Source organism: Staurois parvus, unplaced genomic scaffold (genome assembly GCF_062004578.1).
Source record: "Staurois parvus isolate SC_StPar_1 unplaced genomic scaffold, SC_StPar_1.0 ptg000682l, whole genome shotgun sequence".
Classification (NCBI taxonomy): Eukaryota; Metazoa; Chordata; class Amphibia; order Anura; family Ranidae; genus Staurois; species Staurois parvus.
In genome coordinates this window covers 1548526-1575772 of record NW_028318478.1, presented here as the reverse complement: position 1 = coordinate 1575772, position 27247 = coordinate 1548526, and the positions used below count along the sequence as shown (strand labels likewise).

At 41.9% G+C, this 27247-nt stretch overlaps 2 protein-coding genes across 15 annotated transcripts in view; one reads left to right on the top strand and one right to left on the bottom strand.

The window, feature by feature from the left end:
* Nucleotides 1-27247, bottom strand: part of PPCDC (phosphopantothenoylcysteine decarboxylase) — a 418450-nt gene that overhangs the window by 105357 nt on the left and 285846 nt on the right. For 13 of the 14 annotated variants that reach the window (XR_016305857.1, XM_089652388.1, XM_089652389.1 and 10 more), the window contains 2 exons: nt 24218-24346; nt 542-673 (listed from right to left, as the gene is read on the bottom strand). Coding sequence is in view for 13 of the 14 variants with exons in the window: in XM_089652387.1 (XP_089508513.1) it covers nt 542-673; nt 24218-24346 (261 nt within the window). In the remaining variant the exon portion in view is untranslated. The remainder of the gene's footprint in view (nt 1-541; nt 674-24217; nt 24347-27247) is intronic. The other variant, XM_089652400.1, reaches the window with a different exon arrangement.
* LOC149447523 (acrosin-like) lies at nt 5505-26570 on the top strand. Its single transcript, XM_089652381.1, has 6 exons — nt 5505-5706; nt 7574-7763; nt 8250-8515; nt 8936-9081; nt 10971-11344; nt 21989-26570. Exons 1-5 carry the CDS (start codon nt 5625-5627, stop codon nt 11310-11312), a joined length of 1026 nt encoding a protein of 341 aa, XP_089508507.1. The 5' UTR covers nt 5505-5624; the 3' UTR covers nt 11313-11344; nt 21989-26570.

Genomic DNA, 27247 nt, shown 5'->3' with positions numbered 1-27247 from the left:
CATGCACACTGGCTTAAAAATCGCTGCTTCTACAGTTTTGTGTTTTGCCTATAGAAGCAGCTCAGTGTTATCCTATGTGTCCATGCACATTAGGATGATTAGAGGAATATTTTAAGCTCAATGTTTAAGAGGCGGGAAATAAAATAAAAACACTTCTGGTTTGCATTTTTGATTTTTTCTTTCTGGCAGAAAAATGCTAAACTCTCCTAAACTTTGTAGAAAAATGTACTTTTTTTTTTTTAATCCCAATGTGCACGGCGCCTTAGAGTGTTTTGTTCAATCAAACATGGAATCCAGTGCAGTTACAAACAATAATGCTCTCATGTCATCAAGTCAGTTTTTCCACTTTGATTTCAGGCTCAGTAAGAATCCCATTTAATTTTCTTTAACTGAGGGATCCAATCCCATAACTCATCACTTGGTCCCCATACCCCCTGAAAAAAATCCTTGAAATAGATAAAATATTCCTCTAAGTAGTTATCTGTCAATCTGCACTTTGCATGGAAGATGTTCAGTACTGACACTGCTTGTGTACACTCACTCCGGGTATCTGCAGAAGACCAGATCTGAGAAGTGGAAGCTTTAGCGCTTCATGTGATGTGGGTGTAGTCATGGCCCCGGGAGATTCCATGGCAGGATCAATGTCTGCAGGAAAGGCACCCTTGGTCAAATCCTGTGGGAAAATAAATAGGCAGATATTTAAAGATTCATTGAAGTAATACTTGATCACCTGATGTTTTAGTATTTTATAGCCAAACTCCAACCAGATTAAACATGCAGGTGAAATTGATTTATCCCAGTTTTACTTGCTTGGAAAAAAAATCTTTTGGGAAATTACATTCATTCCAAAATTGAATGTCAAAAGCAAATGAAATTTTGAAGTATTTTTGAATCACATTCACAAAGTCATAAAATGTACCATTTTTGGTACAAATGTTTTTTTATCAGGACACTTTTTAGTGGTCTGTTGGGTTGTTTATTTGAACATTATTAGCTCATTACAGCAGGCCGGCTCCTCCCATTTGTAGACATCTGTCTGTATGTGAGTAGATCATCCACACCGACATGCAGATCAAACTCCATTAACAAATATTGCTAGCAAGCCTCTAACATCTACATCACAACAAAATATATTCTGATTGGTTGTCATCTGCAAGCCACTAGGAGTTCTGATCAGTTCCACATGTCTGTTGTTTTCCTCCAACTCACTCCTTCAGGAGCTCCCCAACAGTGCAAGAGAAAGAGATATCATAGTGTAATGCTGCCAGTAACACTCAGCATAAAAATAATAATACCAGGCCACTCACATGTTAAAGGAAGGTTAAAAGCATTTGTTTAATAGCCTCATCGACTCACACAGATCCATAAATCCACAGTACAAGCAGGAATCTCACAGCCTTGCGATTTGCAGAGGATAACAGGTATTCCAACATCAAAGATGGCCGCTTGGAATGCACCGCTCGGCGTGCGTTCCACTCACCAGAAGTGACTTAGATTGTATTGACGGCAGACCGGAAGTGCATTGACGCGTTTCGCCCCACCCATAGAGCGTTCTCAAAATTTCATTCCCAGTCATCAGCCGCTTTTTACACAGCCCAGGGCACCTCCCCTCTCATTCATTATGCTAATTTTCCAAAAGATACTTACTCCTCAAACGTCATCCTCTGCTCGCCAGTGTGAGATTCCTTCACACTTATTATCCAATATCCAATCTATTACACAGTTGTTTAATCTTTATACAATATTATCAACAATTTAAAATTTAATATTTAAAATTTATAATTTGAGGAATTCCTACATACCCACATAGATACTGAATGCAAATTTATTATTCTCAAACATATATACCCATAGCTAAACTCATAATTTAAAGAAAAAACACAAAAAAAAACACAAAAATAAAAATAAAATTTTAAAATAAATAAAAATTAAAATAAATAATAAATATAATAAAATATAAAAAAAAAAAAAAAAAAAATAACCAAAAATAAATATATATGAAATAAAATAAAATATTCTACTCTAGAGAAATTATGAATATAACCACCCATATAGGACATAAATTTCACTCAGTTCCTTTACCAATTAGATAAGAAGCAATTTATATCGATCTCTGCATTTAACCCCTTAGGAATTAATGTTTCCATTTGGTAAATCCACTTCGTTTCATTTTGTGATATGTTTTTAACCATATCACCCCCTCTCCACAGAGCATCAATCCTATCTATTCCACAGAATCTTAAAGATGTCGGGTCCCTATTATGGCACATTCTAAAATGGTGTGACAAACTGTGGTATTTGAATCCTTTTTTAATATTTCTAATATGTTCTCCCAATCTTACAGAGAGTTTTCTAGTAGTTCTACCTATGTACTGCAAGTTACAAGAACACTCCAGCAAATATGTAACATGGGTGCTATCACACGATATAAATTTCTTAATTTTATATGATGAATCATTAGAACATGACTGAAAACTATCATAATATCTTTTATTGTCGCCTTTCATGTTTTTACATGCTATACATCTTTTAAATTTGAAAAGTCCCACCCTATCCAAAAAGGTTACCTTCTTCCTAGATATATCAGGGAATAATACATTTGCATTCAGTATCTATGTGGGTATGTAGGAATTCCTCAAATTATAAATTTTAAATATTGAATTGTAAATTGTTGATAATATCATTGTATAAAGATTAAACAACTGTGTAATAGATTGGAAATTGGATGAATAAGTGTGAAGGAATCTCACACTGGCGAGCAGAGGATGACGTTTGAGGAGTAAGTATCTTTTGGGAAATTAGCATAATGAATGAGAGGAGAGGTGCCCTGGGCTGTATAAAAAGCGGCTGATTATTATTTATTTATTTATTTATCGAGTTTATATAGCGCCAAAGGGTTTGCTCAGCGCTGTACAATAGGCTGATGACTGGGAGTGATGTCTAGAGAACGCCCTGTGAGTGGGGCGAAAAGCGTCAATGCACTTCCGGTCTGCCGTCAATACGATCTACGCCACTTCCGGTGAGTGGAACGCACGCCGAGCGGTGCGTTCCAAGTGGCCATGTTTGAGGTTGGAATACGTGTTATCCTCTGCAAATCGCAAGGCTGTGAGATTCCTGCTTGTACTGTGGATTTATGGATCTGTGTGAGCCGATGAGGCTATTAAACAAATGCTTTTATCCTTCCTTTAACATGTGAGTGGCCAGGTATTATTATTTTTATGCTGAGTGTTACTGGCAGTATAACACTATGGTATCTCTTTCTCTTGCACTGTTGGGGAGTTTCTGAAGGAGTGAGTTGGAGGAGAGCAACATATCAGTCAAGGTGGATAAAGAGATCTTGTGAACTTAGAGGGGGCATAGGATCCCTAAAATCATAAAAGGCGCAATACTTACCAATATCTGGTGAATGCGGTTGATGTTGATTTGTCACTGGTGGCTAGTGGAAGAACTATTTCTTTGGAAGAATTTTTTGTTGCGTTTGTTATACACTTTTGGGAAGAAGGACTTTTTATTCATTTATATTCATATATGACACAATTACTTTGTGGACACTGGGGTTTGTGATCTACTTATGTCTGTTTTTTTAGCTGCACGATCCCTATGGACTTAAATGGTCTTGTATCCACTTACATCTGTCTACCTTCGAGTCCATCCAGGTCCAGGAAAAAAAACTCAAGATGACATCCAAAAAGTAATAATCTATTGAAAAGACATGTACAATGCTGTAAAAAGCATTTTGGACGTTAGTCCTTAGCCAAGACTAAGGACTAACAATCAAAACACGTAGCTTGTTTTTACAGCGTTGTACATGTCTTTACAATAAATTATTACTTTTTGGATGTCATCCTGAGTATTTTTTCCCAGACCTGGATGGACACGAAGGTAGGCAGATGAAGGATTATTACTTTCTGGATGTCATCCTGAGTGCTGACCATCCTTCTGTCTTATCCATTTATATCCAGCCGCACATAAACCTTTCATGGGCTCACCTGTGTATGCTGTTCACAAACTAAATGGCCACAGATGTATAAAAAAACAAAAAACAATGACATACAACGGCTCCAATTCAGCAGGGGAGCTGCTCTTGGATCCCCTGCTGATCAGAGGGCCCTTAGTCACCAGTCTAATACCTTTTTCTCATCAGCAGTCTTGTAACTTTATCAGTGTCCAACAGAACGCTAGTTAAAGCTTGTAGGAGCAGTTTTCATTCTCCCATGATTGTCCTATGAGGCTGCAGGACTCCTGACCCTCTATCTGGACAGTGCTGATTGGCCCTGTGCAGATCACATGCACTCTTCCAAGAAAAGAAAAAAACAGCAGTTACTGTTGTGTGTTTAGCAACACTTTAAAGTACAATTAAAAGGTAGGGATGCACCAATCTGTTTTTTTTTCACAAAACTTTATTAAAATGTCACAGAATTCAGTTCACTGCCGCACCGTTGCAAGACAGTGGTTCACATCGCAATCTGCTGCCCTGAAAAAAAATATTGCATTTTGCCTTGTCTCTGCTGTAAAGCTGTGATGGAAATAATACATCTGGTGTCATCATGTCCTAAGCCATATGAATAAAGCGGACTATTTTTAAACACACCCAACATTGTTATACAATTTCTCCCGAAACGGTAAAGGTGTCCGTTTGTGAACCAGAGGTAATAGATCGCTGCTCAGTTCTCCGGCATTCTCGGAGAACAAAGTTCTCCTGTGAATGCAGTTTATGAAGCAGTTCTCCGAACGAAGGGAGAACGGTCTACAAACGCTGGATAACGGTCTACAAACTCTGAAAAACGGCTCATTTTACTATAATCTCTCCAGATTATAGTAAAAGACCAGTTTACTAAGCAGAGGTAAATTATCTCTGCTTAGTTTTCGGTCCCTCTGATTCTCCAGCTCTGGGCTGGAGAATCTGGACGGAGAACACAGATCTCCAGAGATGGGCTGACAGGATCTCCTGAGTGTTATAAACTGTGAATGACCAGAGAATAGCTGAGATCCGTTGAATCGCAGCTATTCTCTGTGTCATAAAAGGACACCAAAGTTTGCTGAACAGCTTGAATGGTTATTGGAAGCAGAAAATACAATATTTTGCAGGTAATAGGAAATACTCCCAGACCAAATCTTTATCGCAATCTACTTCTTCCCAACAAATGTAACATTTAAGCGATACCACAAAATACTGAGCAGCTTACATGGAGTCCATTATATTTCAGAACATTCATAACTGTGGATATTTATGTAAAAGCTGACAGAATGACAGTTTGTGAAAGCACCGTGCATCATAAACAACTGCCATTTATATTAAAGAGAACACACTGGGGTGCATTTACTAAAACCAAAGCAGCCAGAAATCAATCAGCTTCTATTTTTAGCTTGTTCAGTTACACTTTAAAAATAAAAAAAAAAAGCTAGAAGCCGATTGGTGGCCATGCACAGTTGCCCTGGATTCTGGCTGCTCAACTCACTCTCCCGATTAAAGGTTTAAGTCACGAAGCTCTACGGAGGGATATTTATTTTTGGCCATGTGGCTGTAATTTTCTCACTGTGCTGTTGCCCTGGCAACTAAGGTGACTTACTTAGCTGCCACACCTGGAGAGGCTCATAACTGCAGAGAGCAGCATAGAGTAAGGATGGCCCGTGTGTGTGTCCTACTTCTTCTGCTTCTATTTGCTTCATTTGTTGACAGATCGCGTTCCTACCACCACGCAGACAGTAAGTTATCCTAAGGATCCAACAGATTTTTTCTCTATTTAAATTATTTATTGTATTTTTCAGTTTTAGGGGTTACATTGTTAGTGAGGGGGGGGGGGGGCAGAGGAGTGCTCTAATGTGCAAATATACTTAGCATAACTGACCAATGTAACACACATACATAAATATATATATATTTTTTTTTCATATCGATATCAAATCGTATAGCACTCTCACCAATGTATTAAATCACATATTACAGCATTAGTAATCTTAGCGGCATATTAAGGCTTCATGCACACGGGTTTATTGTAAAAGCTGTTTAGGGTCAATGTACAGTAGGCTTAACAATAGGAGCTTCTACAGGAGTTTTACATGTTTTCTCCTGCCTATAGAAACAGCTCCATGTTATTCCATATGTCCATGAACATTAGGGGGTTTAGAGGCATATTTCTAGAGGAGTGTTTAGAAGCAGGAAAAGAAACCCTTCATAAACAAAAAAACGTTCATGAACGCGTATAAATGCGGTGTTTAGAAGCATTCTGCATTTTGAAATGTACATTGAAAAATAAGCAGAGGTGAATGTTTTGGGGAAAAAAAAGCTTAAAAAGCAAATGCACATAAACTCTCCTAAACTCTTGTGCAATACGAGCCATTATGAGCATTTTATGCTGCTCTTTCTGCCAGAGGTTCCGGCATTTTTCTGCTCCTAGTGTGCATGGATCCTAAAAGGGAAGAGCGGGAAATGAGAATAACAAACCTACATACTCACCTAGCTGGTTGCAGCATCAATCCAATTCTGCATCTGTCTCCTGCCGGCTCTACACCAAGAACTGAGTCATCAAACATCGCTGATCCCTCAGTTCTCTGGTCTGTTCTAAGCACAGAGCAGTGATGGTCAGTGGAGCGCCAGGCTATGGAGGGCATGGAAGCGGCTGGCTCAGGCTCTCAGGAGCACACTGAGAGGCTGAGCCAGCAGCTGATCGGCATCTGGACGGATCCCAACATTATTGTTGGGATCCCTGCAGAGCCTGGAGTGGCTCCGTAACGTCAACAGACAGCAGACTTTAGCCTAATGACGGCTGAATCTGGGTCACAGGAGTGCAGAACTAAGCGCACTTCTGTGACCCATAGGAGGATTATGGACAAAAAAGCTTTGGCTATACTTCTCCTTTAAACTGTACCCATACTAAAATGAAAAGTAAGTAGTAAAATGCTAATAGGATTTATTTGCACTTAGTGCCTAGTTAATCAGGCCATCATTGTCTTGATAACTCAAATCATATATACAGTATATAGTAAGGGGACATTATGCATCAATGTGACAGACTACATGAACTGGGATTACAGACTTAGATAGATCTCACAAACACATATATTCAAGAAGGTTTGCCCATATAGATATATGTTGGGCAGGGGCCCAGCTCTCTAGCTTGTTGAAAGCACACAGCCTTTTTAACCCTAGTTGCAGTACAATAGCATTAAAAAAAATAAAAAAGCCCCCCTGATCTGTTACTACTGAGTGCATTACAAGAAAAGGAGTATTCAATCAGGCTTTAGTACAATTGCTGTTTTGGGGGCTGAAACTAACATTACCAGTTCTGCATTCACTGTAAAAAGCTGTGGAATTTGTTAGCACTGTTGAAATAAATACAAATCCACAAGATCAGTGCATATCTTAAGTCAAATTCCCCCCTTTCATATTAAGAAATAGCAAAATTAATAAGAAAATGTTAGTCGGTATTTAAATAGTTGGACATAATTTGTTCCAGGTTAATAAGTTAAAAATAAAACTTTGTATATTTAATATCTATATATTTTATTGATGTGCATTGTATTCAATCAGTGAAAAGTCGATATGATTTATGTCTTTCTTCTTTTATTTTAGGTTGTGGTACGCGCAATATTAGATCGTATGATTCACGGATTGTAGGAGGAGTTATTGCCCGGAAAGGTTCCTGGCCATGGATGGTCAGCATACAGAGTCCGGATTTAAATGGATATAACCACTTTTGTGGAGGAACCCTAATAAAAGACCAATGGGTGTTGACTGCTGCACACTGCTTTGGTGATTTAAGGTAAGGTTATCTCTTCTGGTCCTCTTCTCAATAATTAAAAGAGAAGTTTTTTTTTTTTTCTAGAAAATATACTTACTTAGGTGGATGGAGCACCAGTTCGATGCTGCATCTGTCCCTCGTCGGCTCGAAGACTGAGCAAACAGTGCTGATCGCTCAGTTCTCAGTGCTCCGTGAGCTGGTGACTCTCTGTCTCCGCTCTTTGCTCTGCCCCCACCTATCCACCCCCCTTCCCACCCCCATGAGGGGGAGGGAGCGGCTGGGGCTCCCAGTAATTTGCTGAGAGGCTGAGCCAGGTTCCAACTTTAAAGTTGGGATTTTTCCCAGCCGGGACTGGCTAAGTGGCTAGTGTACTTTTTCTTTTAAGAAAAATATATATATCGTATTCATCTCTAGACATATAGCAGTCTGTTAAGCGTGTTAGAATGTTTGTGCTTGTGCTGCCATCTTCTTGCAGTCCTTTTTAACATTTTTTTTTTTACTTTACAGCTCTGTGGCAAAATGGAGAATTGTGATAGGAGCTAACAAACTATCACAACTTGACAAGGAAGTGCAGATAAGATCTGTCAAGGCTTATATTCTGCACAAAAGATACGACAGCAAATTAAAGATCAATGATATTGCCCTCATACAGCTCAACTCGCCAGTAGTGTACAATGACTTCGTTCAGCCAGCATGTTTACCCAGCAGCACCATGGACATCTACAGCATGAGCACATGCTACATAAGTGGCTGGGGACATTTGTCTGAGAATGGTAAGTTTCGTCTGCAGTCCTAAACTTCTTAATGAACTTGTCCTGGTATTATCCTTGCAAAACATAACAATGTAAAAGAAGGCACCAAGAAGAGCCATTTTGGGGTCCTACATTTCCTCTCAAGTGCAAATCAGTACTTCCACTCCATCTCTAAAAAGCACAAGGGTACTGAAAGATGATGGAGTGGGGGTGAGTGTCTGCTAAAGCTACAGATTTGGAGCTGATCACTGCCAGTTGGTGGACACCAAGGAGAACACTGGGGGGGAAAAAAACTACATATAGCCACTTCCTGGTGTCTGTTTTTTGTTATGCTGGCATTACAAGGCTTATATCATGTCCATTATAGTACTTCTCATATCTCACATATGGCTGTATAGTTTGCATATTTAATTAATTTTCATTATCTTTTTTTTTTTACAGGTGCCGCAACAGCGGATTTTCTGCGGGAAGCCAAAGTGAACTTGATTGACCTTCAAACCTGTAACAGCCCAGGCTGGTACAATGGCCGCATCCATGCACAAAACCTGTGCGCTGGATATCAAAGAGGTGGAGTGGACACTTGCCAAGTAAGTTTCAAAAGATTACATCCATTTTTTCAAACAATTAACAATGCTTGTCTTGTACATGGGGACATTATATACATTCATCCTATTTTCAGTATTCGTATATACTGTATGAAAGCATATCGTCTCCTTGCGATATATAGATTTTAATAAGAAATAGCAGCTAATAGATGCAAAAAAGGCTATGTTAAAATAGCACAAAGTGATTAACCTATTCCTGCCGGTGGTACGCATATAATCAGGCCTCTCGGCAGCTGGGCCTTAACACCAAGAGGCTGCATATATCCGTACCAGAATGTTAATAGAGCTGTGCCGAGAGTGCCCGTCCTGAGCGCTCCCAGCAGAGTTACTGGTGGCTAATGGAAAGCTCCCAGTCTCTACTTGTGATCGGAAGCTTTCCAATCATGTAACCGCTATGACAGCCAATTATGGCGATCACTTGATCAGAATCCCCGCCCCCTGGTATCAGAAACCTCTTAAAGAGCCGGGAGGCGCCTGCGTTGAGGGGTTAAAGTGGAAGTAAACGCTATTCTTTAACTTGTACCTACAGGTAAGCTTATTATCAAGCTTTGCCTATAGGTACAATGAATATCTCCTAAACGTATACCATTTAGGAGATATTCACATCAGCATTAGCCAATAACTTCACCTGCCCATTCAGACTGACGCTCTGCATTCAGGGCATACAGTGTGCGCAGGAATGATGTCATTGTGGCCCAGGCCATTCATACAGCCAGAGGGCTCTGTGTGCAGGTAAGTCTGTCATAGTGTGCTAGTATGCGGTGCATACTAGTACATTATGACTTAAACCTGCAGGGGGGCCGGATTACTACCACTTTTAGGCTTTGTTCACACCATGTGTGTAGAAAAACTGATGGAAACGGACAGTCAGATTTCACTTGCAGAGACATCAGTTTACATCAGTTTTCAAGTGCGTTTCAATTAGTTTTATACATGTTGCAGATTCCTGTGCAGAAAAAATCTGCACGTGATACTAGTGTTGTGGTGTGAACAGTGCACATGGAGAACAATTGGTTTAGTTGTACCCTTGCAGAATGCATGCAGAAAAATTGACGTCTCTGTACCATGGTATGATCTAGCCCTAAAGGAAGCATGTCATGGGAAAAGGATATAGACGTCCATTGTTGCCCTTTCCTGAAAATGCTACTACTTTAATGCTAATTCACAGGCTTTGATGCCTCCTGAGTCACTGACATGAAATCATCATAGAGATGAGCAATTCTAACTTTTTTCAATTTTAAATTGCTGTATGCTTATGGAGCTGTGACTCCGCAATTGAAACCAGATACATCCAGGGAACTAGCATTTTCACAAGAACTTTGCTCATAGCGCCACTTATATTTCCAAAGTTAGCTACTTTTTCTATTGTTCTTCAGTTATCCGTTTGACCACGAAAGACTTTTTAAAGGGACCCTTTCACCACTCAATGCATGAGATAAACACGCCAAAGTAAATTAACTAACAGAAATACTCAGGCTACTTTTGTTGCCCCCTCCTTGCCCCCACTGTGCTGCAAATACAACCTTTCCCTTTATTCCTCACTGACATTTCTGGCAGGCTCTATGTCCAGCAGACTTGCGGCTGCTCTACCTCTCCCGCACTCATGTCAGCTAAAGTCCTGGCGGCAGCCAGGGGAAACCTCACGCCATGTGCTCCCACAGTCTTTGCAGTATCTTGGATGCCTGGCCGGGGAAAAAAGTCCGGGAGTATTCTCTAGGATGGGGAACCAGGGGCAAAAGAAGCAAAATAACAAGCACATTTACTCGAGTTCTCCTCAAAAGACATGATGGGGTCTCTTATCACATTCTGGTACTTATTATTCTTTTGTAAATATTAGACTAACATTCTTTTTATCTTTGATTCCATTACAGGGAGACAGCGGAGGACCACTCATGTGTTTGGATAAAACAACTTCAAAGTACTTTGTGGCAGGTGTCACAAGCTGGGGTTCTGGTTGTGCCCGCAAACAACGTCCAGGTATCTATGCCAGTACCCAGCATTTTCTGAAGTGGATTTCTGCTAAATTGAGTAGCTGCACTCAGCATAAAAAACAGCCAACTTTTACAGCCACTTCCAATACATTTCCTTCAGGATCTGAACGTAAATTAGATAACATGCCTTCATCTCAATCTCAAGTTTTCACAGCAAGGCAATCTATGGCGGACAATCCTTACGTGAGGAAGATCCTGAAGAGGTTCAAACCTGCAGAGTAAACCATGGAAGGGCCATGATGAGCACAAGCCCTGTAAGTTAACCTTTACAAATAAATAAATAAATAAATGCACATATTTTTGCAGGTCAAAAAATGTGCATTTAATATTTCTTTAAACATGAGCCTGCAAAGTTTTGCATCCCCAATCAGTGGATCCCTGGTGCAATTTCAGGCTCCAACACATTCTACCCTCTGTATGGGCTGTCAATTTGCAGCCTGGAGGGAATGTGAATGGACTATGAACATGCTACTCATCATGCTCGCAGCCCATTCAAACTACAAATCCGTCTGCCGTGGTGGAAGATAGAACTTGTAGTTTCTTTATTCACAGATTCCTGTGAATGAATGATGCGGTTGTGCAGGCACAGCTGCACGATTTTAAAAATGTGACAGCAAATGTGGGAGAGGAACCTCCGCACGCTGTTTTGGGGTGGGGGGGGGGGGTGAGTTGCTAAACATGTTACACCATAAATATGGGTATAAAACGTAACAAGTTTAGAAGGGGAAATTAAGCAGTCCATAGATGACGCAAAAGAAAAAAAAAATTTGTTTGCTTCCCCATTACTAAAGTCAGTGTTGATGGGGGGGAATTCCTCTCACAGCACTACAGTATTCTGCTGGTGGGGAGGTTGCGGGGAACCATCTCAGCCAGCAGAGCAGGATGATTACTGCTCATAGCTACAGCCATAGGCAATAAATAATCCAATGTAGAAATTCTGTCAGGCTGGTTGTACCCAAGTTGACCCATCAATTGACTGGGTGCAATTAGCCTGTCCATGCATGGATGGAATCTTGAATCACAATTCATGTATGGCTTGTTTTAGTCTTTCAAGAAGTAGCTGACAAATCAGTGTTGATGGGGGGAATTCCTCACACAGCACTACTGTATTCTGCTGGCAGAGGGGTTGCTGGGAACCTTCTCAACCAGCAGAGTAGGATGATCACTGTTCATATTTAAAACCATAGGCAATAATCCAACGTAAAAATTCTGTCAGGCTGGTTGTACCCAAGTTGACCCATCAATTGATTGGGTGCAATCAGCCTGTCCATGCATGGATGGAATCTTGAATTCCACTTCATGTATGGCTTGTTTTAGTCTTTAAAGATGCAGCTGACAAATCAGTCAGTGTTGATGGGGGGAATTCCTCACACAGCACTACTGTATTCTGCTGGCGGGGGGGTTGCGGGGAACCTTCTCAGCCAGCATAGCAGGATGTTCACTGCTCATATTTAAAACCATAGGCAATAATCCAACGTAAAAATTCTGTCAGGCTGGTTGTACCCAAGTTGACCCATCAATTGATTGGGTGCAATCAGGCTGTCCATGCACGGATGGAATCTTGAATTCCAATTCATGTATGGCTTGTTTTAATCTTTCAAGAAGTAGCTGACAAATCAGTGTTGATGGGGGGTATTCCTCTCACAGCACTACTGTATTCTGCTGGCAGAGGGTTTGCGGGGAACCTTCTTAGCCAGCAGAGCAGGATGATCACTGCTCATAGGCAATAATTCAATGTAGAAATTCTGTCAGGCTGGTTGTACCCAAGTTGATACATCAATTGACTGGGGTACAATCATCCTGTCCATGCATGGATGGAATCTTGAAATCCAATTCTTGTATGACTTGTTTTAGTCTTTACAGATGCAGCTGACAAATCAGTCAGTGTTGATGGAGGGAATTCCTCACACAGCACTACTGTATTCTGCTGGCGGGGGGGTTGCGGGGAACCTTCTCAGCCAGCAGAGAAGGATGATCTCTGCTCATATTTATAGCCATAGGCAATAAACCAACGTAAAAATTCTGTCAGGCTGGTTGTACCCAAGTTGACCCATCAATTGACTGGGTGCAATCAGCCTGTCCATGCATGGATGGAATCTTGAATCGCAATTCATGTATGGCTTGTTTTAATCTTTCAAGAAGTAGCTGACAAATCAGTGTTGATGGGGGGTATTCCTCTCACAGCACTACTGTATTCTGCTGGCACAGGGTTTGCGGGGAACCTTCTCAGCCAGCAGAGCAGGATGATCACTGCTCATAGGCAACAATCGAACGTAAAAATTCTGTCAGGCTGGTTGTACAGAAGTTGACCCATTAATTGACTGGGTGCAATCAGACTGTCCATGCATGGATGGAATCTTGAATTCCTGTTCATGTATGGCTTGTTTTAGTCTTTAAAGATGCAGCTGACAAATCAGTCAGTGTTGATGGAGGGAATTCCTCACACAGCACGATTGTATTCTGCTGGCAGAGGGTTTGCGGGGAACCTTCTCAGCCAGCAGAGAAGGATGATCACTGCTCATATTTATAGCCATAGGCAATAATCCAATGTAGAAATTCTGTCAGGCTGGTTGTACCCAAGTTCATCCATCAATTGACTGGGTGCAATCAGCCTGTCCATGCATGGATGGAATCTTGAAATCCAAATCTTGTATGACTTGTTTTAGTCTTTAAAGATGCAGCTGACAAATCAGTCAGTGTTGATGGGGGGAATTCCTCACACAGCACTACTGTATACTGCTGACAGAGGGGTTGCGGGGAACCTTCTCAACCAGCAGAGTAGGATGATCACTGCTCATATTTAAAACCATAGGCAATAATCCAACGTAAAAATTCTGTCAGGCTGGTTGTACCCAAGTTGACCCATCAATTGATTGGGTGCAATCAGCCTGTCCATGCATGGATGGAATCTTGAATTCCACTTCATGTATGGCTTGTTTTAGTCTTTAAAGATGCAGCTGACAAATCAGTCAGTGTTGATGGGGGGAATTCCTCACACAGCACTACTGTATTCTGCTGGCGGGGGGGTTGCGGGGAACCTTCTCAGCCAGCAGAGCAGGATGATCACTGCTCATATTTATAGCCATAGGCAATAATCCAATGTAGAAATTCTGTCAGGCTGGTTGTACCCAGGTTCATCCATCAATTGACTGGGGTGCAATCAGCCTGTCCATGCATGGATGGAATCTTGAAATCCAATTCTTGTATGACTTGTTTTAGTCTTTAAAGATGCAGCTGACAAATCAGTCAGTGTTGATGGGGGGGATTCCTCACACAGCACTACTGTATTCTGCTGGCGAAGGGGTTGCGGGGAACCTTCTCAGCCAGCAGAGCAGGATGTTCACTGCTCATATTTATAGCCATAGGCAACAATCCAACGTAAAAATTCTGTCAGGCTGGTTGTACCCAAGTTGACCCATCAATTCACTGGGTGCAATCAGCCTGTCCATGCATGGATGGAATCTTGAATTCCAATTCATGTATGGCTTGTTTTAATCTTTCAAGAAGTAGCTGACAAATCAGTGTTGATGGGGGGAATTCCTCTCACAGCACTACTGTATTCTGCTGGCAGAGGGTTTGCGGGGAACCTTCTCAGCCAGCAGAGCAGGATGATCACTGCTCATATTTATAGCCATAGGCAATAATCCAATGTAGAAATTCTGTCAGGCTGGTTGTACCCACGTTCATCCATCAATTGACTGGGTGCAATCAGCCTGTCCATGCATGGATGGAATCTTGAATCGCAATTCATGTATGGCTTGTTTTAGTCTTTCAAAAAGTAGCTGACAAATCAGTGTTGATGGGGGGAATTCCTCTCACAGCACTACTGTATTCTGCTGGCAGAGGGTTTGCGGGGAACCTTCTCAGCCAGCAGAGCAGGATGATCACTGCTCATAGGCAATAATCCAATGTAGAAATTATGTCAGGCTAGTTGTACCCAAGTTCATCCATCAATTGACTGGGGTAGAATCAGCCTGTCCATGCATGGATGGAATCTTGAAATCCAATTCTTGTATGACTTGTTTTAGTCTTTAAAGATGCAGCTGACAAATCAGTCAGTGTTGATGGGGGGAATTCCTCACACAGCACTACTGTATTCTGCTGGCGGGGGGTTGCGGGGAACCTTCTCAACCAGCAGAGCAGGATGTTCACTGCTCATATTTATAGCCATAGGCAACAATCCAACGTAAAAATTCTGTCAGGCTGGTTGTACCCAAGTTGACAGATCAATTGACTGGATGCAATCAGCCTGTCCATGCATGGACGGAATCTTGAATTCCACTTCATGTATGGCTTGATTTAGTCTTTAAAGATGCAGCTGACAAATCAGTCAGTGTTGATGGGGGGAATTCCTCCCACAGCACTACTGTATTGTGCTGGCGGGGGGGTGGGGGTTGCTGGGAACCTTCTCAACCAGCAGAGCAGGATGTTCACTGCTCATATTTATAGCCATAGGCAACAATCCAACGTAAAAATTCTGTCAGGCTGGTTGTACCCAAGTTGACCCATCAATTGACTGGGTGCAATCAGCCTGTCCATGCATGGATGGAATCTTGAATCGCAATTCATGTATGGCTTGTTTTAGTCTTTCAAAAAGTAGCTGACAAATCAGTGTTGATGGGGGGAATTCCTCTCACAGCACTACTGTATTCTGCTGGCAGAGGGTTTGCGGGGAACCTTCTCAGCCAGCAGAGCAGGATGATCACTGCTCATAGGCAATAATCCAATGTAGAAATTCTGTCAGGCTGGTTGTACCCAGTTCATCCATCAATTGACTGGGGAGCAATCAGCCTGTCCATGCATGGATGGAATCTTGAAATCCAATTCTTGTATGACTTGTTTTAGTCTTTAAAGATGCAGCTGACAAATCAGTCAGTGTTGATGGGGGGAATTCCTCACACAGCACTACTGTATTCTGCTGACAGAGGGGTTGCGGGGAACCTTCTCAGCCAGCAGAGAAGGATGATCTCTGCTCATATTTATAGCCATAGGCAATAATCCAACGTAAAAATTCTGTCAGGCTGGTTGTACAGAAGTTGACCCATTAATTGACTAGGTGCAATCAGCCTGCCCATGCATGGATGGAATCTTGAAATCCAATTCTTGTATGGCTTGTTTTAGTCTTTAAAGATGCAGCTGACAAATCAGTCAGTGTTGATGGAGGGAATTCCTCTCACAGCACTACTGTATTCTGCTGGCAGAGGGTTTGCGGGGAACCTTCTCAGCCAGCAGAGCAGGATGATCACTGCTCATATTTATAGCCATAGGCAATAAACCAACGTAAAAATTCTGTCAGGCTGGTTGTACCCAAGTTGACCCATCAATTGACTGGGTGCAATCAGCCTGTCCATGCATGGATGGAATCTTGAATCGCAATTCATGTATGGCTTGTTTTAATCTTTCAAGAAGTAGCTGACAAATCAGTGTTGATGGGGGGTATTCCTCTCACAGCACTACTGTATTCTGCTGGCACAGGGTTTGCGGGGAACCTTCTCAGCCAGCAGAGCAGGATGATCACTGCTCATAGGCAACAATCGAACGTAAAAATTCTGTCAGGCTGGTTGTACAGAAGTTGACCCATTAATTGACTGGGTGCAATCAGACTGTCCATGCATGGATGGAATCTTGAATTCCTGTTCATGTATGGCTTGTTTTAGTCTTTAAAGATGCAGCTGACAAATCAGTCAGTGTTGATGGAGGGAATTCCTCACACAGCACGATTGTATTCTGCTGGCAGAGGGTTTGCGGGGAACCTTCTCAGCCAGCAGAGAAGGATGATCACTGCTCATATTTATAGCCATAGGCAATAATCCAATGTAGAAATTCTGTCAGGCTGGTTGTACCCAAGTTCATCCATCAATTGACTGGGTGCAATCAGCCTGTCCATGCATGGATGGAATCTTGAAATCCAAATCTTGTATGACTTGTTTTAGTCTTTAAAGATGCAGCTGACAAATCAGTCAGTGTTGATGGGGGGAATTCCTCACACAGCACTACTGTATACTGCTGACAGAGGGGTTGCGGGGAACCTTCTCAACCAGCAGAGTAGGATGATCACTGCTCATATTTAAAACCATAGGCAATAATCCAACGTAAAAATTCTGTCAGGCTGGTTGTACCCAAGTTGACCCATCAATTGATTGGGTGCAATCAGCCTGTCCATGCATGGATGGAATCTTGAATTCCACTTCATGTATGGCTTGTTTTAGTCTTTAAAGATGCAGCTGACAAATCAGTCAGTGTTGATGGGGGGAATTCCTCACACAGCACTACTGTATTCTGCTGGCGGGGGGGTTGCGGGGAACCTTCTCAGCCAGCAGAGCAGGATGTTCACTGCTCATATTTATAGCCATAGGCAACAATCCAATGTAAAAATTCTGTCAGGCTGGTTGTACCCAAGTTGACCCATCAATTCACTGGGTGCAATCAGCCTGTCCATGCATGGATGGAATCTTGAATTCCAATTCATGTATGGCTTGTTTAAGTCTTTCAAGAAGTAGCTGACAAATCAGTGTTGATGGGGGGAATTCCTCTCACAGCACTACTGTATTCTGCTGGCAGAGGGTTTGCGGGGAACCTTCTCAGCCAGCAGAGCAGGATGATCACTGCTCATAGGCAATAATCCAATGTAGAAATTCTGTCAGGCTGGTGGTACCCAAGTTGATACATCAACTGACTGGGGTGCAATCATCCTGTCCATGCATGGATGGAATCTTGAAATCCAATTCTTGTATGACTTGTTTTAGTCTTTAAAGATGCAGCTGACAAATCAGTCAGTGTTGATGGGGGGAATTCCTCACACAGCACTACTGTATTCTGCTGACAGAGGGGTTGCGGGGAACCTTCTCAGCCAGCAGAGAAGGATGATCTCTGCTCATATTTATAGCCATAGGCAATAATCCAATGTAGAAATTCTGTCAGGCTGGTTGTACCCAAGTTCATCCATCAATTGACTGGGTGCAATCAGCCTGTCCATGCATGGATGGAATCTTGAAATCCAATTCTTGTATGACTTGTTTTAGTCTTTAAAGATGCAGCTGACAAATCAGTCAGTGTTGATGGGGGGAATTCCTCACACAGCACTACTGTATTCTGCTGGCGGGGGGTTGCGGGGAACCTTCTCAACCAGCAGAGCAGGATGTTCACTTCTCATATTTATAGCCATAGGCAACAATCCAACGTAAAAATTCTGTCAGGCTGGTTGTACCCAAGTTGACAGATCAATTGACTGGGTGCAATCAGCCTGTCCATGCATGGATGGAATCTTGAATTCCTGTTCATGTATGGCTTATTTTAGTCTTTAAAGATGCAGCTGACAAATCAGTCAGTGTTGATGGAGGGAATTCCTCCCACAGCACTACTGTATTGTGCTGGCGGGGGGGGGGGGGGGGGGGGGGTTGCTGGGAACCTTCTCAGCCAGCAGAGAAGGATGATCTCCGCTCATATTTATAGCCATAGGCAATAATCCAACGTAACAATTCTGTCAGGCTGGTTGTACCCAAGTTGACCCATCAATTCACTGGGTGCAATCAGCCTGTCCATGCATGGATGGAATCTTGAATTCCTCTTCATATATGGCTTGTTTTACTCTTTAAAGATGCAGCTGACAAATCAGTCAGTGTTGATGGAGGGAATTCCTCACACAGCACTACTGTATTCTGCTGGCAGAGGGTTTGCGGGGAACCTTCTCAGCCAGCAGAACAGGATGATCACTGCTCATATTTATAGCCATAAGCAAAAAATAATCCAATGAAAAAAATTCTGTTAGGCTGGTTGTACCCAAGTTGATCCATCAATTGACTGGGGTGCAATCAGCCTGTCCATGCATGGATGGAATCTTGAAATCCAATTCTTGTATGACTTGTTTTAGTCTTTAAAGATGCAGCTGACAAATCAGTCAGTGTTGATTGGGGGAATTCCTCACACAGCACTACTGTATTCTGCTGGCGGGGGGGTTGCGGGGAACCTTCTCAGCCAGCAGAGCAGGATATTCACTGCTCATATTTATAGCCATAGGCAACAATCCAACGTAAAAATTCTGTCAGGCTGGTTGTACCCAAGTTGACCCATCAATTGATTGGGTGCAATCAGCCTGTCCATGCATGGATGGAATCTTGAATTCCAATTCATGTATGGCTTGTTTTAGTCTTTAAAGATGCAGCTGACAAATCAGTCAGTGTGGATGGGGGGAATTCCTCTCACAGCACTACTGTATTCTGCTGGCGGGAGGGGGGGGGGGGGTTGTTGGGAACCTTCTCAGCCAGCAGAGCAGGATGATCACTGCTCATATTTATAGCCATAGGCAATAATCCAATGTAGAAATTCTGTCAGGCTGGTTGTACCCAAGTTCATCCATCAATTTACTGGGTGCAATCAGCCTGTCCATGCATGGATGGAATCTTGAATCGCAATTCATGTATGGCTTGTTTTAGTCTTTCAAGAAGTAGCTGACAAATCAGTGTTGATGGGGGGAATTCCTCTCACAGCACTACTGTATTCTGCTGGCAGAGGGTTTGCGGGGAACCTTCTCAGCCAGCAGAGCAGGATGATCACTGCTCATAGGCAATAATCCAATGTAGAAATTCTGTCAGGCTGGTTGTACCCAAGTTCATCCATCAATTGACTGGGGTGCAATCAGTCTGTCCATGCATGGATGGAATCTTGAAATCCAATTCTTGTATGACTTGTTTTAGTCTTTAAAGATGCAGCTGACAAATCAGTCAGTGTTGATGGGGGGAATTCCTCACACAGCACTACTGTATTCTGCTGGCGGGGGGGTTGCGGGGACCCTTCTCAGCCAGCAGAGCAGGATGTTCACTGCTCATATTTATAGCCATAGGCAACAATCCAACGTAAAAATTCTGTCAGGCTGGTTGTACCCAAGTTGACCCATCAATTGACTGGGTGCAATCAGCCTGTCCATGCATGGATGGAATCTTGAATTCCAATTCATGTATGGCTTGTTTTAATCTTTCAAGAAGTAGCTGACAAATCAGTGTTGATGGGGGGTATTCCTCTCACAGCACTACTGTATTCTGCTGGCAGAGGGTTTGCGGGGAACCTTCTTAGCCAGCAGAGCAGGATGATCACTGCTCATAGGCAATAATTCAATGTAGAAATTCTGTCAGGCTGGTTGTACCCAAGTTGATACATAAATTGACTGGGGTGCAATCATCCTGTCCATGCATGGATGGAATCTTGAAATCCAATTCTTTTATGACTTGTTTTAGTCTTTACAGATGCAGCTGACAAATCAGTCAGTGTTGATGGGGGGAATTCCTCACACAGCACTACTGTATTCTGCTGACAGAGGGGTTGCGGGGAACCTTCTCAACCAGCAGAGTAGGATGATCACTGCTCATATTTAAACCCATAGGCAATAATCCAACGTAAAAATTCTGTCAGGCTGGTTGTACCCAAGTTGACCCATCAATTGATTGGGTGCAATCAGCCTGTCCATGCATGGATGGAATCTTGAATTCCTCTTCATGTATGGCTTGTTTTACTCTTTAAAGATGCAGCTGACAAATCAGTCAGTGTTGATGGAGGGAATTCCTCACACAGTACTACTGTATTCTGCTGGCAGAGGGTTTGCGGGGAACCTTCTCAGCCAGCAGAACAGGATGATCACTGCTCATATTTATAGCCATAAGCAAAAAATAATCCAATGAAAAAAATTCTGTTAGGCTGGTTGTACCCAAGTTGATCCATCAATTGACTGGGGTGCAATCAGCCTGTCCATGCATGGATGGAATCTTGAATTCCAATTCAAGTATGGCTTGTTTTAGTCTTTAAAGATGCAGCTGACAAATGTTTGGAAACTTTTCTCAAGGCATCTTTTGCCTTGGTGGATGCTGCACTGCAGTCGGTGGTTGCGGCTACTGGAGTCTGCCAGAGCCTTAGGATTGGTGTAAAAAGTCTGTCCAGGAAGTTAGGCTCAGCAGGTACTGAGGCTGACCTAGGTGAGGGTTTGACAGATTTCCCTAGGGCTCTCTGTTTTGCTGTGAATGCCTTAAAGGGGTCCATTCAACAGATTCAGCTGTCTTCACCTGGACTGGGCACCGCCATCTTGGAGGTAGCCATCTGGCTGTGACTGTCCAATGTATATGCATGAGATCACGCTGCACTTTCACATTGGTCTGCAGCCTCCTTGGACACAGGACATGGCCCAAGAGGTTGAGGTCAGGCGGGGGTGGGGGGCACTTACATGCTCTGTGCAATGCTTTTGCAGAGAGTCCCCCAACCTCCCCTTCTTGGGTCCCTCACCAGTGAGTAGTGAAATGTAGAGTAGAGTAGTGTAATGTAAAATAGAGTAGTTTAGGGACTGGCCAGAGAGGGATTACTTTGATGCAGTTGGCCAGCTTAAACATGTATTGCAATGCATGTGAACTAAAAATCCCTTTTTTTTTCTACAAAGTTTGTTGGAAAGAGTGTATAGTAGTGTTCAGAGAGCTAATTCAGATTTTTTTTTAGTGTTATCATGTCATCACAGCCCTTTAGCAACTGATGGGATATGGATGGATATATACATATATATATATATATATATATATATATATATATATATATATATATATATATATCACACACACAGATGAAACTCGAAAAATTAGAATAATCGTGCAAAAGTTCATTTATTTCAGTAATGCAACTTAAAAGGTGAAACTAATATATGAGATAGACTCATTACATGCAAAGCAAGATAGTTCAAGCCGTGATTTGTCATAATTGTGATGATTATGGCTTTCAGCTCATGAAAACCCCAAATCCACAATCTCAGAAAATTAGAATATTACATGCAATCAATAAAACAAAGATTGTACATAGAACAATATCAGACCTCTGAAAAGTATAAGCATGCATATGTACTCAGTACTTGGTTTGGGCCCCTTTTGCAGCAATTACCGCCTCAATGCAGCGTGGCATGGAAGCTATCAGCCTGTGGCACTGCTGAGGTGTTATGGCAGACCAAGTCCTGCTGGAAAATGAAGTCAGCATCGCCATAAAGCTAGTCTACGGAAGGAAGCATGAAGTGCTCCAAAATCTCCTGGTAGACAGCTGCGTTGACCCTGGACTTAATGAAGCACAGTGGACCAACACCAGCAGATGACATGGCTCCCCAAATCAACACAGACTGTGGAAACTTCACACTGGACTTCAAGCATCGTACAGTGTGTGCCTCTCCATTCTTCCTCCATACTCTGGGTCCTTGGTTTCCAAATGAGATGCAAAAGTTGCTCTCATCAGAAAAGAGGACTTTGGACCACTAAGTAACAGACCAGGTCTGTTTTTCTTTAGCCCAGGTAAGACGCTTCTGACATTGTTTGTTGTTCAGGAGCGGCTTGACAAGAGGAATACGTCATTTGAAGCCCATGTCCAGGATCCGTCTGTGTGTGGTGGCTCTTGATGCACTGACTGCAGCCTCAGTCCACTCCTTGTGAAAGTCCCCAACACTTTTGAATGGCCTTTTCCTGACAATCCTCTCCAGGCTGCGGTCATCCCTGCTGCTTGTGCACCTTTTTCTTCCACACTTTTCCCTTCTACATAACTTTCTATTAATGTGCTTTGACACGGCACTTTGGGAACATCCAACTTCTTTTGCAATTACCTTTTGAGGCTTTCCCTCCTTATGGAGGGTGTCAATGATGGTTTTCTGCACAACTGTCAGGTCAGCAGTCTTTCCCATGATTGTGATTCCTACTGAACCAGACTGAGAGACAATTTGTGTAGTATTATGTTCAGCAGACTGTGTTCTTCTATTGTTGTGACTTAGATGACGTTCAGAGCACATTTTATGCCCAATTCATGCAAAACTCCACGTAATCCCAAGGGGTTCACATACTTTTTCTTGCAACTGTATATTGTGTCACATTTTGCTTTCATTACATTATTTTATATATATATATATATATATATATATATATATTTTTTTTTTTTTGTCACTTATCACTTTGTTGCTATATGGATGTTCTTTACTAATATATTGTTTGATTAATTGTTTTGGTCACAATTTTCCACTGGTTGTTTCTAGCAGTTTTTCATTTCCACACTTGGGTGCGGGTATATTTGCTTATACATTGATTTATTTTATATTAATTTATATGTCCATTTATTATTCATTTATGCACTGAGTAGCGCAGCACTAATCCATCATTCAATCTGTCATTTCACTCTACTTCATGGTATGAAATATTTAAAAAACGCAGCACAAGCAACATAGCTTACAGAGTGCCGACTATGCTCACTCTTTCTGCCTCCCCTCCTCCAATCACAGAAGCTGTTGTATAGATTCCATGAATGAAAAGTGATCTATTCATCAGCCTGTCCTACATTCATAAATCGGCTTGTATAAACTCCCACTGCACCAGAAGATTATGGCTGCAAGGTATGGAAGGGAGGCAGAGGACTTCAGTTTTCCACTGACAGCTGACACCAGCACAAGGAACACCACTCTGCATTAAATGTAAATAAAGTCCCGTGTGCTCATTTAAAGGAAAAAAAAACAAGAAAGAGGTTTTAACTAACCTTAGACTTTACCTAATGTTAACAAAACCCTGCGATTACCCACAAACATCAATTCATACTTGCAAATCTAATGTCTGATATATGACATTAAGCCTGGGTTCACACTGATGGGGTGGCAGAATTCGCAGCGGTTTCTGTGCGAATTCTGCACTGCATCAAAATCGCACCCAGTTCATTTCAACCGCTGTGGGTGTGTATGCTAACAACACCCCGAAATCGGTTCGCAAAATGCGGTGCAATGTGCAGAACTGGATCGCATGGGTGTGGATACCCATCTGATCTGATTCTAGTGCGGACCAAAAAAAGGGTCCTGCACCTTTTTGGTGTGGATGCGGTGCGATTTGAGCCATACAAAATGTTCTGTGCGATGCGATTTGAGCCATACAAAATGTATGGCTCAAATCGCATCGCACAGAATTCGCATGCGATTTGCATAGGAATGTGGGGCGGTTTCTGTGCAAATCACATGCGATATACCGCACCGCATATGTGTGAACCCAGGCTTAGGGATGCTTTCATGCAGCAATACCAAAGTGACACTGGAAACCCTTAATAGCAGTAAACAGAACAAAACAAGGTTTGTTGAACTTTCAGTCACTGACCTCTGTCTCCACACACCAAGGTCTTCTCAATACATGGGATGTCTGTGTAGCCAAAACTACCACATGGCTGTATTTATAGCTGGGCAGAACAGCAGTGGCTTTGTTGTAACCCATGAACGGACCACACGTCTGCAAACAGAATATATAGCAAAATCTTAAAGCTGAGCTCCAAACAAAGCACTAAAATAAATACAGACATCAAAATGCATACTGTGTAACTGTTTTACTGAACAGATTATTTGGATTTCTTTCTATCCAGTACTGAGACATACCTTACCCTGCCACACAGCAAAGACAAATGGATAACACCCTTTCTCTGTTACAATTAAAATGTATCTGAACCCCAAACTAAAAATCTAATATATTGCAGCCTACCAGCCCTTAGATGTAGTACTTGCATATTTTGTCAGGATTTTTTTTCCTTTATTTTCACCCGGTGATCCTGCCAGTAACCCACTTTCTGTCCTAGAGTGACAATGTTCTCTCACTGTACTGTATCTATGGAGGAGCAGTGTTGTCACCCTAGAAGAAGAAATTTAAGATTACAGAATAGGGACTGCCGGGATAACCTGGTATTTGTATCCAAAAGGCACAATCCAAAACACAAGAGGCTGCTACTTGTGACAGAAATATACCTTATAAACACATATCTGCTGCACTCATTTTAAGGGTAACATACACTTTAAGAGAATGTGTGAACAGAAGCAAGTCACCGCCTTACAGATCTAAGCCACAAAAGCCTGATAAAGAAAAGCCCAAGAAGTAATCACCATTCTAGTGGAATGGGCTTTAATGGGAAAGGGACTCATGCAACTCACACGCTTGTAAAAACTACCTGTATGCAAAGCCCTAGCTATGTGAGGCTAGGAAAAAAAGGAAACGTTTACTTAAAGCAGAACCTTACCCATAACAATTTGATAAAAAATAATGTTCTTTAGCAATGAGCAGAAGTTCCACATTAATAATTATGCTACCAAAATAATTGTTATAGACATTCTTTTTCATAAAAGAACTGCCTATTCTTGTTTATGTCCTCAGATATGACTAATCTTCAAGAAAACATTGGAAACAATTTTGTTGACGAAAAGCTTTATGAGGATGTCCATAGTAGTGCACAAGTGGAGATGTACATGAGGGTATAAACTTAGGGAGGTCTATCTGATGTAGAGTAATATGTGCAATGTCCACTGCCCCCTACTAGTACACTTAGGAATTGTTTGTTAGAATGCATTATAGGTACTAATGCTATTACTGGGGGTTAATTACTGGGATTGTGGCAAGATGATGTCCAGACAAGTGTGAATGTATGTTTTTATTGCAACGGTTTCATTTTCAGTTTGGTAAAGGGAGAAGAGAGTGTTTTTGTGTATGATTTCAATTTTTGAATTTACCTTTCAATAGGTATTAGTAAGCTAAACTACAAGTCTTATTTAGTAACTGCTTCTTTTTTTCTTGCCGCACATAGTTAGGGCTTTTAGTAGATACTGTTTGGTTACTAAGACCACGCCAAAGCGCGGCGAGTGGATGGGCTTCTGGAATTAGACTGAAATTCTCAGAGATGCTTTTACGGAGTTTTCTCCTGCAAAACGACTTGTCAAATTCACTTAAAAATTGTGGAAATGTCAGCTGGAGAACTTGTGGCCTTTTGGAAAAACTATCAGGGAATCTGTCTGCCTAAAAGAAGCAGTGGCTGAGAGATAAACCCCGACAACTCTCACTATATCCCATATAATGGAGACAGATCTCCTTGGGGTGAACCAGAGCACACTGAAACACAACAAAGATAGCACAGTACCATCATAAAGGTGAAAATTAGAGACCACCTTGGATAAAAGGAGGTCCCATCGCTAAACAACCTTGTCCTTGTGAAAAATCAAATGGAACTTCTAAAGGACAATGCTGATAACTCAGACTGCTGTAGCCGAACTGATGGCCACTAGAAAGACTCCTGTACGGGATAGCAAAGAAAGAAATACTCAAATAAATGCCCCAAATAGGCTGAATGGTAAATCAGTCTCCCTGCATTGTTTTTTGTTCAGTTAGCTGCCTGGAAAGCATGCTGTAATTAGGCTGCTGAGACTGAGAATATTGGCTTGCTGACACTTTTGGTGCATCTACCGATTCATTCTTTTGAGCTGCATTCATCTTTTGAAACTTTTCTTATACTTTGCTGGCTTCATATTAGGTTTGCTTCAACTTAGATTGTAAGCTCTAACGAACAGGCCCTCTGTTTCCTCTTGTACCAAATTGTATTGTAACTGTAATGTCTACCTTCATTTTGTAAAGCACTGCGCAAACTATTGGCGCTATATAAATCCTGTATAATAATAATAATAACTAGTTGTACACCTGATACATAGTCATTCTAATCAGCCACTTGTTTTAAGCACAGTTGTCTTATGTTGCCCCAACAGATGTGCTTTTCTTGCACATAAATACCGTATTTTTTGGCGAATAAGACGACTGGGCGTATAGGGTTTGGGCTATACTCGCCGTATAAGACTACCCCTCTTCCAACGCACACCAAAAAAACATTAAAAAATAAAAATTAAAAAACATCAGATTTGATTTCAATATGGTATGGTATTTCAGTATGGTATTCCAATGATGGGGTGCTATTCCTCCCACTGACACCAATGATGGGGCACTATTCCTCCCAGTGACACCAATGATGGTGCCCCATCATTAGTGTCAGTGTGTGAGGAATAGTGTCCCATCATTAGTGTCAGTGGGAGAAATAGTGCCCCATCATTGGTGTCAGTGGGAGGAATAGTGTCCCATCATTAGTATCAGTGGGGGGAATAGTACTCCGTCATTGTTGTCAGTGGAAGGAATAGTTCCCTGTCATTGGTGTCAGTGGGAGGAATAGTGTCCCAACATTGGTGTCAGTGGGAGGAATAGTACCCCATCATTGGTGTCAGTGGGGGAAGGAATAGTGTTCCATCATTGGTGTCAGTGGGGGGGTGGAATAGTGCCCCATCGTTGGTGTCAGTAGGGGGGGGGGGGGGGAGGAATGGTGCCTCATCATTG